This window comes from Cyanistes caeruleus, chromosome 23 (genome assembly GCF_971803275.1).
Source record: "Cyanistes caeruleus chromosome 23, bCyaCae1.hap1.1, whole genome shotgun sequence".
Taxonomy (NCBI): domain Eukaryota; kingdom Metazoa; phylum Chordata; class Aves; order Passeriformes; family Paridae; genus Cyanistes; species Cyanistes caeruleus.
Genome location: NC_141723.1, coordinates 4,485,144 through 4,498,316, shown reverse-complemented (window position 1 = coordinate 4,498,316; position 13,173 = coordinate 4,485,144). Strand labels below are relative to the sequence as shown.

Genomic DNA, 13,173 nt, shown 5'->3' with positions numbered 1-13,173 from the left:
GCCCCTTCTACCCATAAAATTATAAAAATTGACCAAGATGGGCACGATTTTGATTAAAACTTGGCACGTACAGGCACCACTGCCTGTGTTCAACAGGTTCCCTTCCAGCTGCTGCCTGTCCAGTGATATTTTTTGCTCCCTCTTTAAAGACACCCAAACTCCTCACATCCCACAAAGTTTGTTGAAAAGGGGACAGACTGGTCTGTCCTGGGTGGATGTGTGCTGGGAGAGGTTGAAGCCTGGATGTGCTGCCATGACTCACAGGAGTCCCTGGGCTGCTCTCGCACTTCCCAGTTGGAAACAGCCCCCAAATCACCATCCCTTAGCTCGGCTTCGTGTCCTAAACCGGGATAAATCTGCACAACAGAGGCCAGGGAACACCAGTGAGGAGCCAGCTCTGAGAGCTCGGCACCCTGGAGCTCCCAAGCTTTCCTCATCAATTACACCCAGCTTGAGAGGGATCCATTGGGCTGGGTAGAGTTTTTTGCAGCTGGAACCAGGTGTTTTTTTAAGGTTTCTCCCAAACCTGCCAGCCTGTGGCAGCGCCCAGCTCCGTGCTGGCGGGACACCTCGGCTAAGATGGGAATGACAGCTGCCCAGTTTCACTGCAGGAAAACCCTTACTTAATGCTGAAGTGGAACCACCAGGAGCTGGAAGGCAACGACCGCTACGAGGGATTCTGTGTGGACATGCTGAAGGAGCTGGCAGAGATCCTGCGCTTCAACTACAAAATCCACCTGGTTGGGGACGGCGTCTACGGAGTCCCCGAGGCCAACGGCACCTGGACAGGGATGGTCGGGGAGCTGATAGCTCGGGTAAGTGGATTAGCTGCTCTTTTGAACTCTGCCCTGCTGGGGTTTGGCCCTGAAAAGCCCTGCTGCTTCGTGGTGATGAGGATGGATGGGGTTTTAGGCTTGGAGCAGAGGATTTCCACTTAATGTGTTCTCCTGATGGAAAATGTGTTTCTTGGGGTGGTGTGACGGTGTGGGTAGAAGTCAGAGCAAGAACAGGGCTGTGGGATGCTCTCAGGGGTGCTCACTTTGTTGGAAAGGGAGTTTGGACTCTGGGATCCCATGTGAAAACTCATTACAGAATAGATTATTTTGGTTCCTAGCAGAAAGATTAACAAAAACTTGCAACAGGAAAAGGCAGAGCTTGGTAGAAGCTGAAAAGATTTACAAAACCGCACTGGGATGGAAGCAAGTAAGAATCCCATTTCTGCCTAGAAAAGTTTTGGCAGATTCACCTCAGCTGCTTAACTCAGTGTTGCTTTTGGAAAAGAACATTTCCTATTTCCTTGAAGTGCACAGCTCGAGATCTTTTCACTGCTCTGCTCTGTGGAGCTGAACACAGAACACAACTGAAAACAGAATTATTTTGCTGGGTTTGACAATAATTCTCTGTACACCTGGTCTCAGCCAGCCTGGACCCTCCTTCCTGCTCTTTGTTTTTCTTTGTGGTCCTTCCCAGGCTTCCTGAAGCTTAAATACAGCTCACAAAATGCTCTGAGATTCTCAGGAAAATAGGCTTAGCCACAGCTTACAGTGGGATTGATGCTATTTAAACCAGTATTTCCTCGCTGATTTCTGCCTTGTCATTACTGACGTGCCCATGAGAGCCCAGCTGGTGACAAATCCATCACGTGGACTGGTGATAATCCCCCCACTTTGGGAGAGGAGACCCTGAGTCATTTGCCTTCTGCAGAGCAGAGGAGCAAGGGTCCAAATCCATCCCCTGTGGCTCCAGGCAGGGATCTGAGGCTCTGGGCTCTTTCCTCCCTGGAAAATGAGCATCACTTCACTCTGTGGTTTATTAGGCACGGTGGAATTTGGTTGAAAGTTGGGCTCAAGGATTTTGGAGGTCCCTTCCATGATTCTGTGTTCTTTAGTGAGTCCATGATCTCTAGAAATGTGCATTGGCACCTTCTGTTTCTTCCCCGTGGTGAAGGGTGATGCTCATCCCACTTCAGGAATTTCAACTGAGGGTTTGAGGTCAGCTGGGAGAACTCTTTGTCTGAAAGAGGGAGGGATTTGGGATTTTTTTCTGAGAGTCACAGACAGGGCACTGAACAGACTGGAGACTCCCCTGAGCTCTCCCTGTCTCCTGGGTCACCCTTCCCTGAGCAGTCATTCCCAACGCCAGCTGAGATCCCACCTCCATCTGCTCTTTTAAAAGAGCTTCTGTGAGGCTGTTTGCAAATGCTCCAGGCTATTGGCATCGTTTTTATCCATCTTTGTGTCTCTGTGTGTGTACACACACACAATTACACTCCTGCAACATTCCTTTGGGGAGGCAAGAGGGAAGGAGCCGAGAGCAGCATCTGATCAAAGGAAGGGAGCAGCCATCAAACTTTTGGCCTACTAACCTTGGCAGTGCCTCTTCATTAAATGGGACCTTCTGGAGGGTTGTTTTTCTCCAGTGATGAGTGTTTTAACTTCATCTTCACACAGAAACCGTTTGTTTCTTCTGCAGCTCGAGCCTTATTTAGGAGGATTTTTTTTTTTACTTCTGCTTCTGCAGGGCAGAGCTGTCAGAGCCTGTGAGGCTGGATCACAAATTGGGGAAGAGAAACAGCTTTGTCTCTTGTTCTCCCTGTATCCCTGTGAGTTTTTATAATGGTTTCAGCAGGTTTTTGATCAATCCCAGGGACTGGGCTCAGGTCAGCCAGGGCAGAACTGTGTGTGCTTGGTGTTGTGTTTATTCAGGGCTGCCTGGGATGTTGTTTCTTGAGGGCATTTCATTGCCCAAGGGGCTTCTCTCCATCCCTGACTCCCAAAGGGAATTTATCCTCGATTCTAGCCCCTTGTTCACCCATGTCCCATGGGATCCAGCAGATCTTGTGTTGGGTGCACATATTCCTCTTTCAGTGGATTTATCCCCTGAGCACTCTGCCCCTTTAGGAAAAAAAGGGGAATCAGTTGGGGCACAAACCTCTCACAAAAGTCCCAAATCCTTCCCAAAAATGAAATCTCTGCTCTGTCCAGCATGGAATCATTGTAGGGAAATAATTCCCCCTTGATCCTGATCAGCCATCAGAAAATAAGGTTTGATTCACACTCAATGTGCAGGACCAAAAGGTCACAGAATTATCCGGCTCCGTGCAGCGCCTGCCCTGTAATCCCTCTGTGGCACAAAATCTCCTCAGAGCAACTCCAGGCTATTTGGGAGAAAATGTTTTGTTTTATTGCTTCTAAATTAACCAGCTATTGATTTATTCTTAAGTGCTGGGAATTCCATTACAGCTAATTGTGCACCCTGATATGATTGAGCAGGATGCTGTACAAACACAAATCTGTTGTTGACTCAAATTCACCCATACATTTCTTATTGACCTGCTCACAAAACAGGTTGGGAGGAAAGGAAGAGAGGGATTGGGATGGCTTGGGAATCCTGTTCAGTTTGGGATCAGCTCATGGAGGTTTGGCTTGGGAGAAGTCACTTGGAAGGACTCAGGATCACAGAATGGTGATTTAGTTTCAACCCCCTTTACACCTTCCACTATCCCAAGTTGCTCCTAGCCTCATCCAGCCTGGTCTTGGGCACTGCCAGGGATGGGGCAGCCTCAGCATCTCTGGGAATTCCATCCCAGCTCCTCACCACCCTCACAGGGAGGAACTCCTTCCCAATATCTCTTTCAGTTTGAAGCCTCTCCCCCTTGTCCTGTCACTCCAGTTCCTGAAGAAGAATCCCTCAAGCCCATTCTGTAGTGAAAGATGTCACAAGTGCAGGAGAGCCTGGGCTAATTTGTCCCTCTGAGCATGCAGGGCAGGGAGATTGAGCACCCTGCTCATTCCTGGAGCGAGCAGGGCACTAAAGCCACTCTCCCTGTCAGCCTTCCTGGCTCTGGCACAGACAAACAAACAAGGGAGGACAGCAAATCTTCCCATCTCCTCCTTTCTGGCACCAGAGACTTAAAGGCCATTTGGGCTGGCAGAATTACATCCTGCTCCTTGCCTGCAGTGCAGAACTGGCTCAGAGTCCCTGATGGTGGCTGTTCTTCCCCTTCTCTCTCTCCCCAGCACATCCTTGAGCTGAAATGAATTCTCTGGCATGGCACAAACCAAGGGATGTATTCTCACAGCACCATGACAGCTTTAGCCTTGTCCCACCATACCTGGCTTGAATCTGGCCAGGATCAGCGGTGATCAAAGCTCTTTTTAAAGTGAGGGACATGAAATTGTCCATCTTGTCTGGCCTCAGGAGCAGCAGCAGCAACAACAGGAAACCCTTTAAAGCTTTGGGGTTTTCCTTGCTGGTGGCCAGGCACTGCTTTCCCTTCAGCTGTTCCGAAGCTGGGGAATGGCAGGAAGGGCACAGGAGGGAGAGACTGTCCAGAAGGGGCAGAGCCCTGCTCTCCACTCGCAGTGGGTGTTGATGTGTGGAGAGCAGAGCTGTGTGTGGTGAAGGGAGGCAGGGGGAGGGTGTCTGCAGGCTGTCGTGGTGGCAGCTGTGACCAGGGGGGCTCCAGGAGGGGCTGTGGGTGGCTGAGCAAACGAGGGGATGGGCAGAGGGGTCTGCAAAACCCTGCTGGGGAATCAAACACAGGTGGGGAGGGTGCTGTGAGCTGGGCTCGCTGCTGGCCCTGTGGGTCCCCATTGCTTCACCTCAGCTGGCTTTGCCACGGGCAGGGTGAGCACCTGGCACAGGCTCTGTCCCCCCAGCCACAGAGAGGGGCCAGGTGAGCAGAGATGGGTGAGGGCAGACTCGAGGCTGACACCTGCACTGAGCTCTGCTCCCCCCACCCTGACTGGGGCTTGCAGGGAGAGCTGCAGCCTCCAGGGTTTCCAGGCTGTCACTTCTCATATGGCAGAACTCACCCTTGTCCTTAGAAACACCCCAAACCCCTGTTTGGAGCGACCCTTGGAATGCAGGAATGGGCATCTGAGCATCTGAGATCATCCTGGGGCAGCCACCCAATGCCATTGCTGCTCTGGTGGGTCCTTAACAGCTATTTCACCTTTGTGGGAGGCTTTTTGAGCACAGGGACACTGCAGAAAAAGGCTTTGGTGGCCCTGGCCATGCTGTCAGTGCTCCGTGGGCAGCGCTGGTGACAACACCGCTGTCACAGGCGCCCAGGGGATGCGGCATCCAAGGAGCTGCTCAAGCGAGGGACTCCTGGAAAAGATCCCATCCCTGTGGTCCCAGAGCTGTCCTGGCTGCTTCTCCAGGTGTCTGACACAGCCCCAGCCCCGAGCCTGGCTCTGCTGGCACCTTGTCCCCGCGCTGTGTGCCCGCAGCCTGGCGGAGGGCAGGGGAGCGCGGTGGGGATGGAGCTGGGCTGTTCTCCCGGCTGATTTCTGCCTTGCCGTGCCGTGGGAGGCTTCTCTGGGATCCTCTCTGGGCTGGGGCTGACGTCAGGGCCCATTCATCACCATCAGCACCGAGCTGAGCCCTGTCAGAGCCCGCGGCGAGGGGGCGGATGCCGCCTCTGGACTGGCAGTCCCTGCAATTTGCTCCTGAAGGATGCTTAATTGTTGTTCCTCCTCGGGAGCCCGGCTCAGCCCCCGTGTTTAATGTCCTTTCCAGAGCCCTGATGCAAGCAGAGCCCACGGGAATGCCAGGTAGGGTGGCGGTGCTGGCAGCTTTTGTCTCGCACGCCAGCCCACCTGGGTTTCCTCTCACCTAGCGAGGCTCTGGCCTTGTCTGGGCGGTGTTTTGTCAAGAGAAGTGGCTGTCTCCACTCCCAAAAAGCTCTGGGTCTTTTTCTAAGCCTATTTCATGCCAACATTTATAGCTGCAACTGTGCTGTGCAGGATGAAAAGCAACCCCTCTTCCCCCATCTTTTCCCTCTTGTTTTTCCCTCTCCCCTGAGCCCAGGTGTGGACAGAGTGTAGGGACACAAGGCAAAATCCATTTCTCTCTTCCCCCAGGGCATCCCTTAGCCCATAAAATCCCAACACCTACCTGTGCTCAGGTGGGGGAGGATAGAACTCAGCTTTGCAGAGCTCCTCTGTGGCTCCACAGACCTCAGTGAATCACAAGAAGTTTTGTCAGGAATCAGAGTTGAAAGCATGAAATGGATGAAATTCAGGCAGAGAATTCTTTGCATGCCATTCCCAGATCAAAGTTTCCTGCTATCACAGATCAGCTCTTAACTTGCATGACTGAGCCTGCAGAGAGGAGAGAGAGAGAGCGAGGAGGAGCTGGAGCTCTGCTGCAGAAAGTTCTGCATCTCTGATGTGGGAAAAGCCCTGAAAAGTTAGCAGGGAATGAGCAGAAGGAAATAACTCTGATGGAATGGCAGAACCCTCTGGAGATGAGAGAAGGGAGCTGGGCACAACATCTGAGTGCCTGGGGAAGGCTGTGCCGTGTCTCTGCTCTGTGGACAGAGGTAGGGGGATGGATTTGCACTATCTTGTGTAGAGAAGAGCATTTTAAGATGCTGCTGATGATTCAGCAGCACCAAGATGATCAGGGAACAACCAAGATGTTGTTTCTCCCCAGAGAATGGTCAGGACCCCAATTCTGGGCAAACCTGGGGATGCTGCTCCTTTCATCAGCACCTTTATATTTGCCCCTTTGCAAATTGCAAATTTCCTGAAAACTTTGGCATGAAAGCCTTTTGCCATGGCATTTTTACTTTCTGTTCTAGTCTGTGACTTTGCTGGTGGAATTGTGTTTAGTCTGGAGAACTGGGAGAAGAATTCCACTGTCAGACTAAGCTGTATTTTCACCAGAGGCTTTGCTGGGAGAGCTCTCCCTGGGACAATGACACCTAGAAACCTTTTAAGTAGAGACAAGAGAGGTTTAGGAGGCTTTATCCTCGTAGATAAAATTCTCCACATGCCACGTTCCAGAGATGAGCTGATCCTGTTTTAGTAATCTGCCGGTGTTTACACAGGGCTCAGCTGCTCGCACACCACGTTGGGATTATTGGTGTCTTTTAGAAAGCCTGTGGGTAAATGTCTGGCTATGCAGAAATTCTCCTCAGCTCATAATTTATTCCAGCCTGAACCTCTTAGGAATATCTAAGAGCTGCTTGTAAACAATTGCAGAATTGTCTGCTGAGCATGTCCAAGCATGGCCTGGGAAGTGTCACCTTCTCCATGAGCCCTTCCTGGGCTTGTGGTCACCTTCCCTTTCTTTTCCCCCTCCTGCTTCCAGCAGTGCTGCTCTTCCCTCTCACAGCTTTTCCCAGGACCTCTGTCAGCATCTGCACAGACCTTGTCAAATTTAGGGACAAAAAATGCAAACAGCTTTTCTTTCTCCCATACCCATCTTCTCTTTTTCCACATGCATAATCATCTTCCTGCAAAGCAGAGAAACAAATGGATAAGGGAGTGGAGGTTTCATTTTCACAGAAGGCAATTACAGACATTAAAAGAGCTAAAGTAATAAAAATAATATTTAAAATTCAAATCCCTTATCTATATTACAAGGGTATTAACATGAGAAGAAGTTATTTTTATTTTTTTTCTCCCCCTAATCTCATTTGCTTTGCAAGTCAATCTGCAAACTTTAATGCCAGTCCTCTCAATTTTTTTTTATTGTTATTTTTTATTTGGAAACTGATCTGCAGTTCTGGAAGTCTGAGTTTGGCAGGTTTGTGAACTCTGTGGCTCAGGGGTGAGGATGCTGCTCTGTCACCTGTGGCACTTGTTTGTACCAACAGGGACAGCTGTGTTCAACAGGGAAGGGGAGGTTGTATTTTCTGTAGATTAATATAATATTTATTAGTTTATGGCTCCAGGTTTTAATGCATTAAATGAATAAAAACGGCAATTGGGTGGTGAGCACTTGGGGAAGTGAGCCGGAAAGGGAAGGAGAAATGGGGAAAGGGAAGGAGAAATGGGGAAAGGGAAGGAGAAATGGGGAAAGGGAAGGAGAAATGGGGAAAGGGAAGGAGAAATGGGGAAAGGGAAGGATAAATGGGGAAAGGGAAGGAGAAATGGGGAAAGGGAAGGAGAAGTGGAGAAAGGGAATGAGAAATGAGGGGAATGCTCCAAAGCACTGTCTGGGCTGAGTTTGGGCAGGGCTCGTGTGAAAGTCACCCAGGCATTGGGGATGTGGGGACCTGTGGATGCAAAACCACAGCGATGTCCCAGAAAGGTGGGACATCCCCCTGCAGGAGCAGGTGTCCTGTGTGGCCCCAGCTTTGGTTCCTGCCCAGGATTCTGATTTTCTCCCTTATCCCTCCTCCCCAGAAAGCTGATCTGGCCGTGGCGGGGCTGACGATCACGGCGGAGCGCGAGAAGGTGATTGATTTCTCCAAGCCCTTCATGACTCTGGGAATTAGCATTCTCTACCGAGTTCACATGGTAAGAGTCTTGTTTTAGAGCCATTTATGTCCCTCCATTATTTGCACACAAACCTGCCTGGTTAGAGGAGAATAATGAACGACTCATAAAAATATTTTGGTTTCTTATTTAAACGCAAATGTGCTCGACCTTTATTTCCTGATTTTCTCTCTGCTGTGTGTCAGGATTGGTGAATTCCATCCTGTTCAATCCCCTCAGCCTTTGGCTTCTCTCCCCACTCCTCCCAGGGCACATGATGGGTTTTTTGGCTTGGTGGGGGCTGCAGGATGGTTTTAGAGTGGCTTTAAGTGGCTTTAGTGAGGTGTACTGAGGGCAGGCTCGGCTGAAGGGGTGCAGCAGCTTGGCTGGGTGGCCCCAAATTCCACAAATGTTGCTTGGAGTCAACATCCAGTTGGATTTAGTGGTGAGACTGGCTGGGAGGCTGAGCTGGGATATCTGTGGATGCACCTCGCTGGTGTTGGGGCCATTCCTGATCGCAGCTTTTCTCTCTTGCTGCCTTCTCCCACCTGAGAGTCACATCAGGAAGGAATCCTGGTTGCTTTCTTTGCTGTGAGCCCCTGGAAATGCTCTACAGGCAGAGATCAGCCCTCTGCCTTCCTAACCCCAGGGGAAAATGTCCCTCCTGAGGTGCCTGGGGCAGGCAGGTGCCAGGCTGAGCTCCCAGCTCTGCCTCTCTGCTCTCAGCCCTCTTCAATTGCTCACCCTAAAGAGCAGCAGCCCCTGCAGCCCGAGGAAAGCTCCTTAATCTCAGGGGGTGCTCTCAGCACAGTTGTGGAATAACAGGATTCTGGAATAGTTTGGGTTGAAAGGACCTCATCCCATGCCACCCCTGCTGTGGCCAGGGACACCTTCCCTATCCCAGATTGCTCCAAGCCCTGTCCAGCCTGGCCTTGGACACTTCCAGGAGTGGGGCAAATTTTTTTTCTGTGTCAGAACAGCTGGGAATATTCCCAAGGGATTTGTGAGTGCAAGCATGGTGTTGTGCCTTTGCTTAGCCAAACTTGTCTTAAATTCCCATAAATCCTCTTTTATTTGAATCCTCCATTGTTTTACCTTCTCCCTGAAGCTCAGGAGAGGGCAGATTCCCCCCAGTTCCTCCCAAATTCCCGGTGTCACAGGAGGCAAGCTCCTTTCTCAGCCTCTTTCCTCCCAATCCGCATTTTGGAAACTCAGAGAGCGCTCTGAGTGATGTGAGTGACAGTGCCTTGGTTTCTGTCAGCCCAACAATAGCAGCCAAAAGGAAAAAAAAAACATTCAAGCTGCCTCTCCCAGCCCCCTCTCCACCCATCCATGTTAAGGATGCAGCGTTGGGGATGAACAGAAACAAATTCACGCATCTATCTCTGTGCTGAGTGGCTCCTGCCAAGAGCAAACAAGTAATTAAAATCTAGTTAAAATTCTGCTTCCTCTGGTACGTGCAGAATTTAGGATTGATGATTTAACTGATCACAAAAAATAAAAAAAAAAAGTAAGGGGGTTGACTCTTCCAGCTCCTGGAAGTCAAATGGAATTGTCCCTTCCCTACCACAGCTGGGTTTTCACATCAGCTGCTGCCTTGTGGAGCCAGGCCCTTTTTCTGCAAGTGTCTCCTAGGATTAAAATCAGATTTGGTGATTAAATACTGTGTTTTATTAGGAAGGAATTCTTCCTAAAAATAATAAAATAAATAAATAAATAAATAAATAAATAAATAAATAAATAAGAGGGTGAGGAGACCTCTCAGGTCTCAGGAGGAGAATTCTCTAGGAATAGGTTTCCTAGAGAAGCTGTGGCTGCCCCATCCCTGGACGCATCCAAGGCCAGGCTGGATGGAGCTCTGAGCAACCTGGGACAGGGAAAGTTGTCCCTGCCCATGAAAAAAAGGCTGGAACAAGATGATCTTTAAAGTCCCTTCCAACCCAAATCATTCTGTGCATGTCCTGCCTCAGCTTTGCACCATGACCTTCAGCACTTCATTCCCTGGGTAGAATTCCCTGGGCAGAATTCCCTGGGCAGCATTCCCTGGGCAGGATTCTCGTGGAGCAGCATTCCCTGCTCCAGAGGAAAGGCAGGAATGCTGGCACAGACTTTGCACAGGGTCTGTTGATGGGAAGCATTTGCTGCTGCCTCGGGGGGCTCTGTGGGGTTGTCTGACACTTCTGTTTGGGGTGGCAGCTCCTTAGGGCAGGGAGCAGCTGCTGCCAGCAGAGCAGCACGATCCAAACGGAGCAGGATTCATCCCTACAGACTCCACAGGGGTTTGGGGAATATCTCCCTGCTGCCAGCAGGGCTTCAGCTGCTCCGTGGATCCGCTTTGGATCCGAGCAGAGGAGCTGCCCAGCGACATCTCCCAGCTGGGGTCACCCCACAGCCAGCCCCAGGTGGCTGCACTGGGGACATGAGGAGTGGTGGAGGGGCAGCCAGGGCTCGTGTCCTCCCCAGGACAGGGGGGATCCCCATGAGGGAGCTCAGAGTCCCCCCTTCCCTCTCCAGCCCTTGGCACCTCTTCCTCCAGACCTTTCCTGCTCAGCTTGAGGAGGGTGCCTGAGAGCTGTGTGGCAATTTAACTTCTCAAACTGGTAAATATTTGTTAAACCAGACAGTTCTGGTTTTCCTTTAAGGATGTGGTTTGCAGAGCAGCCCCACAGTCTTCTTCTCCCCGCCCCAAAAACCACCTCTGCAATGTCAAAAATTGCAGCTGACGTGTGTTAATCATGGTTTGGATGAGATGGAGCCTAATAAATAACCACAAATGAGCCTCTTCCTTGCCCAGGAGTTGTCTCCACTCCCTGGGCTCCTCTGAATGCGATGACATTTTATTTTCATTTCCATGTAGCTCCAGTGGCAAGTGATTTCTCACCCCTTTCTCCTCCCCACGCCACCAACCCAGCCACCACTGAGCCTGTGCCTCTTATCACACATAACCAAATATGGCAGCTTTAACCAGGGCTGTCATTTTTCTCAATTTCACTGCTTGTGATACAATCAAGGCTGGATTTCTGACACGGGAGCTCTAACAGGCTTCCTGAGTCGCAGGCTACCGAGAGAACAGGCTTGGTTGGTTTTATTATATTCTGCCCAGCCAGGGGGATGTGGGGGAGGCAGGAGGAGCCCTGAGAAGCCCCTGGGTTTGGCAGGGGGCTGGAATCAGGTGTCCAGGGTTGTTTCTGCACAGAGGGATAAATCGGGATTGTTTGTGTCTTGCACATCTTTGCTCACATCCTGCCTCTGTGGCAGGGAACGGGGGAATAGAGATGATTCTGGCTCCTCAGCCCTGGAAGTCCTTGCCTTCAAAATGAGGAAATGGAGGTTGGGAGAGTGCACAGCAATAGCTGAGTTCAGGCCAAGTCAGCTCAGGCTTAAGGACTGCTGCAGAGGACACAGAATGGGAAGAGTGGATGGAAAAGCTCCTTTATTCCAGCCAGAGAAGGCTTGAGAGGAGCTGAGAGGAGCTGAGGCCCCTCCTGACAGCTCTGCCAGCAAGATTCCCTCCCCACCAGAGCAGGGTGGGAGCTGCTGCTGGCCCCAGGACCGTGGAAAGCATTTGCTGGTCATGAAACATGTGGTGACTCCAAATTAGGCTCGAGATTTAGAGCAGCCTGTTCAGGGCTCTTACTGACTCCAGAGGAAGAGGAGGGATCTGGATCTGCCCTGGTTCAGTGCCCTGCAGTTTTACCAAGCACACATCAACGTTTCTGCCTCTCCAGGCTGAGTTTTCTCGCTTTCCCTCTGACTTCCAGAGGCAGAAGAGAGTTGTCTGCCCTCCTTTTTTTGGAAAACACTTGTGAGAAATGACATGGATGGGGCTGGCTGGGTTCCCTCCAGACTCTGTGTGTGCAGGGCAGGGAGGCTGAAAACAACAAATCCAGGGCTGTCCTCTCCTTCCCAAATGTCCCTCTTGTCCAAGCTCTTCAGTCACCAGTAACCTCCCAGAAAACTGCTGCTCACTGGCTGAAAAAATGAAGATTTCGAAGAACAACTTAGAAGAAGGGTAAATTAATCTCTCCCACTTCCATCTGAGGATTTGCAGGAGGCCTTCATCAATTATTGGACATTTTGAACATATCTATTCCAGGAAAAATAGCTCTTCCAATTAACAAAGCTCTATTGGGACTGCCTAAAAATATCTGACAGACTCCAGATATTGTCATTCCCATCTTCAAAACAGACAGATAAGAGAGAGTTTGTGCCCTCCGTGGGAACAGAATATCTTTATTCTTACCCACAACTGTGAATGAAAAGAATATGTCCCAGCAGCCTGGAAATGACTGGAGCTGAAAAGAACCAGAACTACTACAACTGTAAAGTCACAGGAGAGATTCACTGCCAAGCTGGAGACTTAAAGCTTCCAACGCAATTTCCTTAATGAGAGTAATTTATTGACAAACTGCCCCAGAAATATAAAGAAGACATCAAGGCCTTAATTGCAGAAAGGAACTTTGTCACGGGAGCATCTCGCAGGGGGAGGTTCAGCCAAGGCTCTGCCAGGGCCTGTGAGTTCCCTGCCAGCTCTGGGATGCCAGGGAGGATCATTCCCTGCCCTGCCTGCAATGATGAGCTCCAGGAGCTCCAGCTTGCTCAGCAGCCTGTGCCCTTCACTCTTTGCTGGTTCCCCACGGCCTCATTTCATCCTTGAGTGTGCAAACACCTGGAGGAACACACAGCTGTCGAGGCAGCTCAGCTTCTGAGAAGAAGGGAACCAGGGTTTGAGGGGCATCAGGAGAGCCATGAAGGGGAGAGCTCTGGCAGTGCCAGCCTTTGGCAGTGCCAGCCTTTGGTGTGGATCTCTGGATGGGATCAGTGGGAAGGGCAGAGGGAACACCCCGTGGCACCTGCAGCGCTGGGAGGTGCTCTGGCCTCCCTGGGTTAGGGAGAGGAGCTCCAGCACGGTGAGCAAAAGGTTCTTCTGGGAATGGGGGTCCCTCGGGATGCTGGG

At 50.8% G+C, this 13,173-nt stretch overlaps 1 protein-coding gene across 2 annotated transcripts in view; it reads left to right on the top strand.

Annotated features, from left to right (window-relative positions):
• GRIK4 (glutamate ionotropic receptor kainate type subunit 4) overlaps positions 1 to 13,173 on the top strand; it is a 170,065-nt gene that overhangs the window by 143,586 nt on the left and 13,306 nt on the right. For both annotated transcript variants that reach the window (XM_086861508.1, XM_086861507.1), the window contains exons 12-13: positions 612 to 815; positions 8,145 to 8,258. In XM_086861508.1, the coding sequence (XP_086717634.1) occupies positions 612 to 815; positions 8,145 to 8,258 (318 nt within the window). The remainder of the gene's footprint in view (positions 1 to 611; positions 816 to 8,144; positions 8,259 to 13,173) is intronic.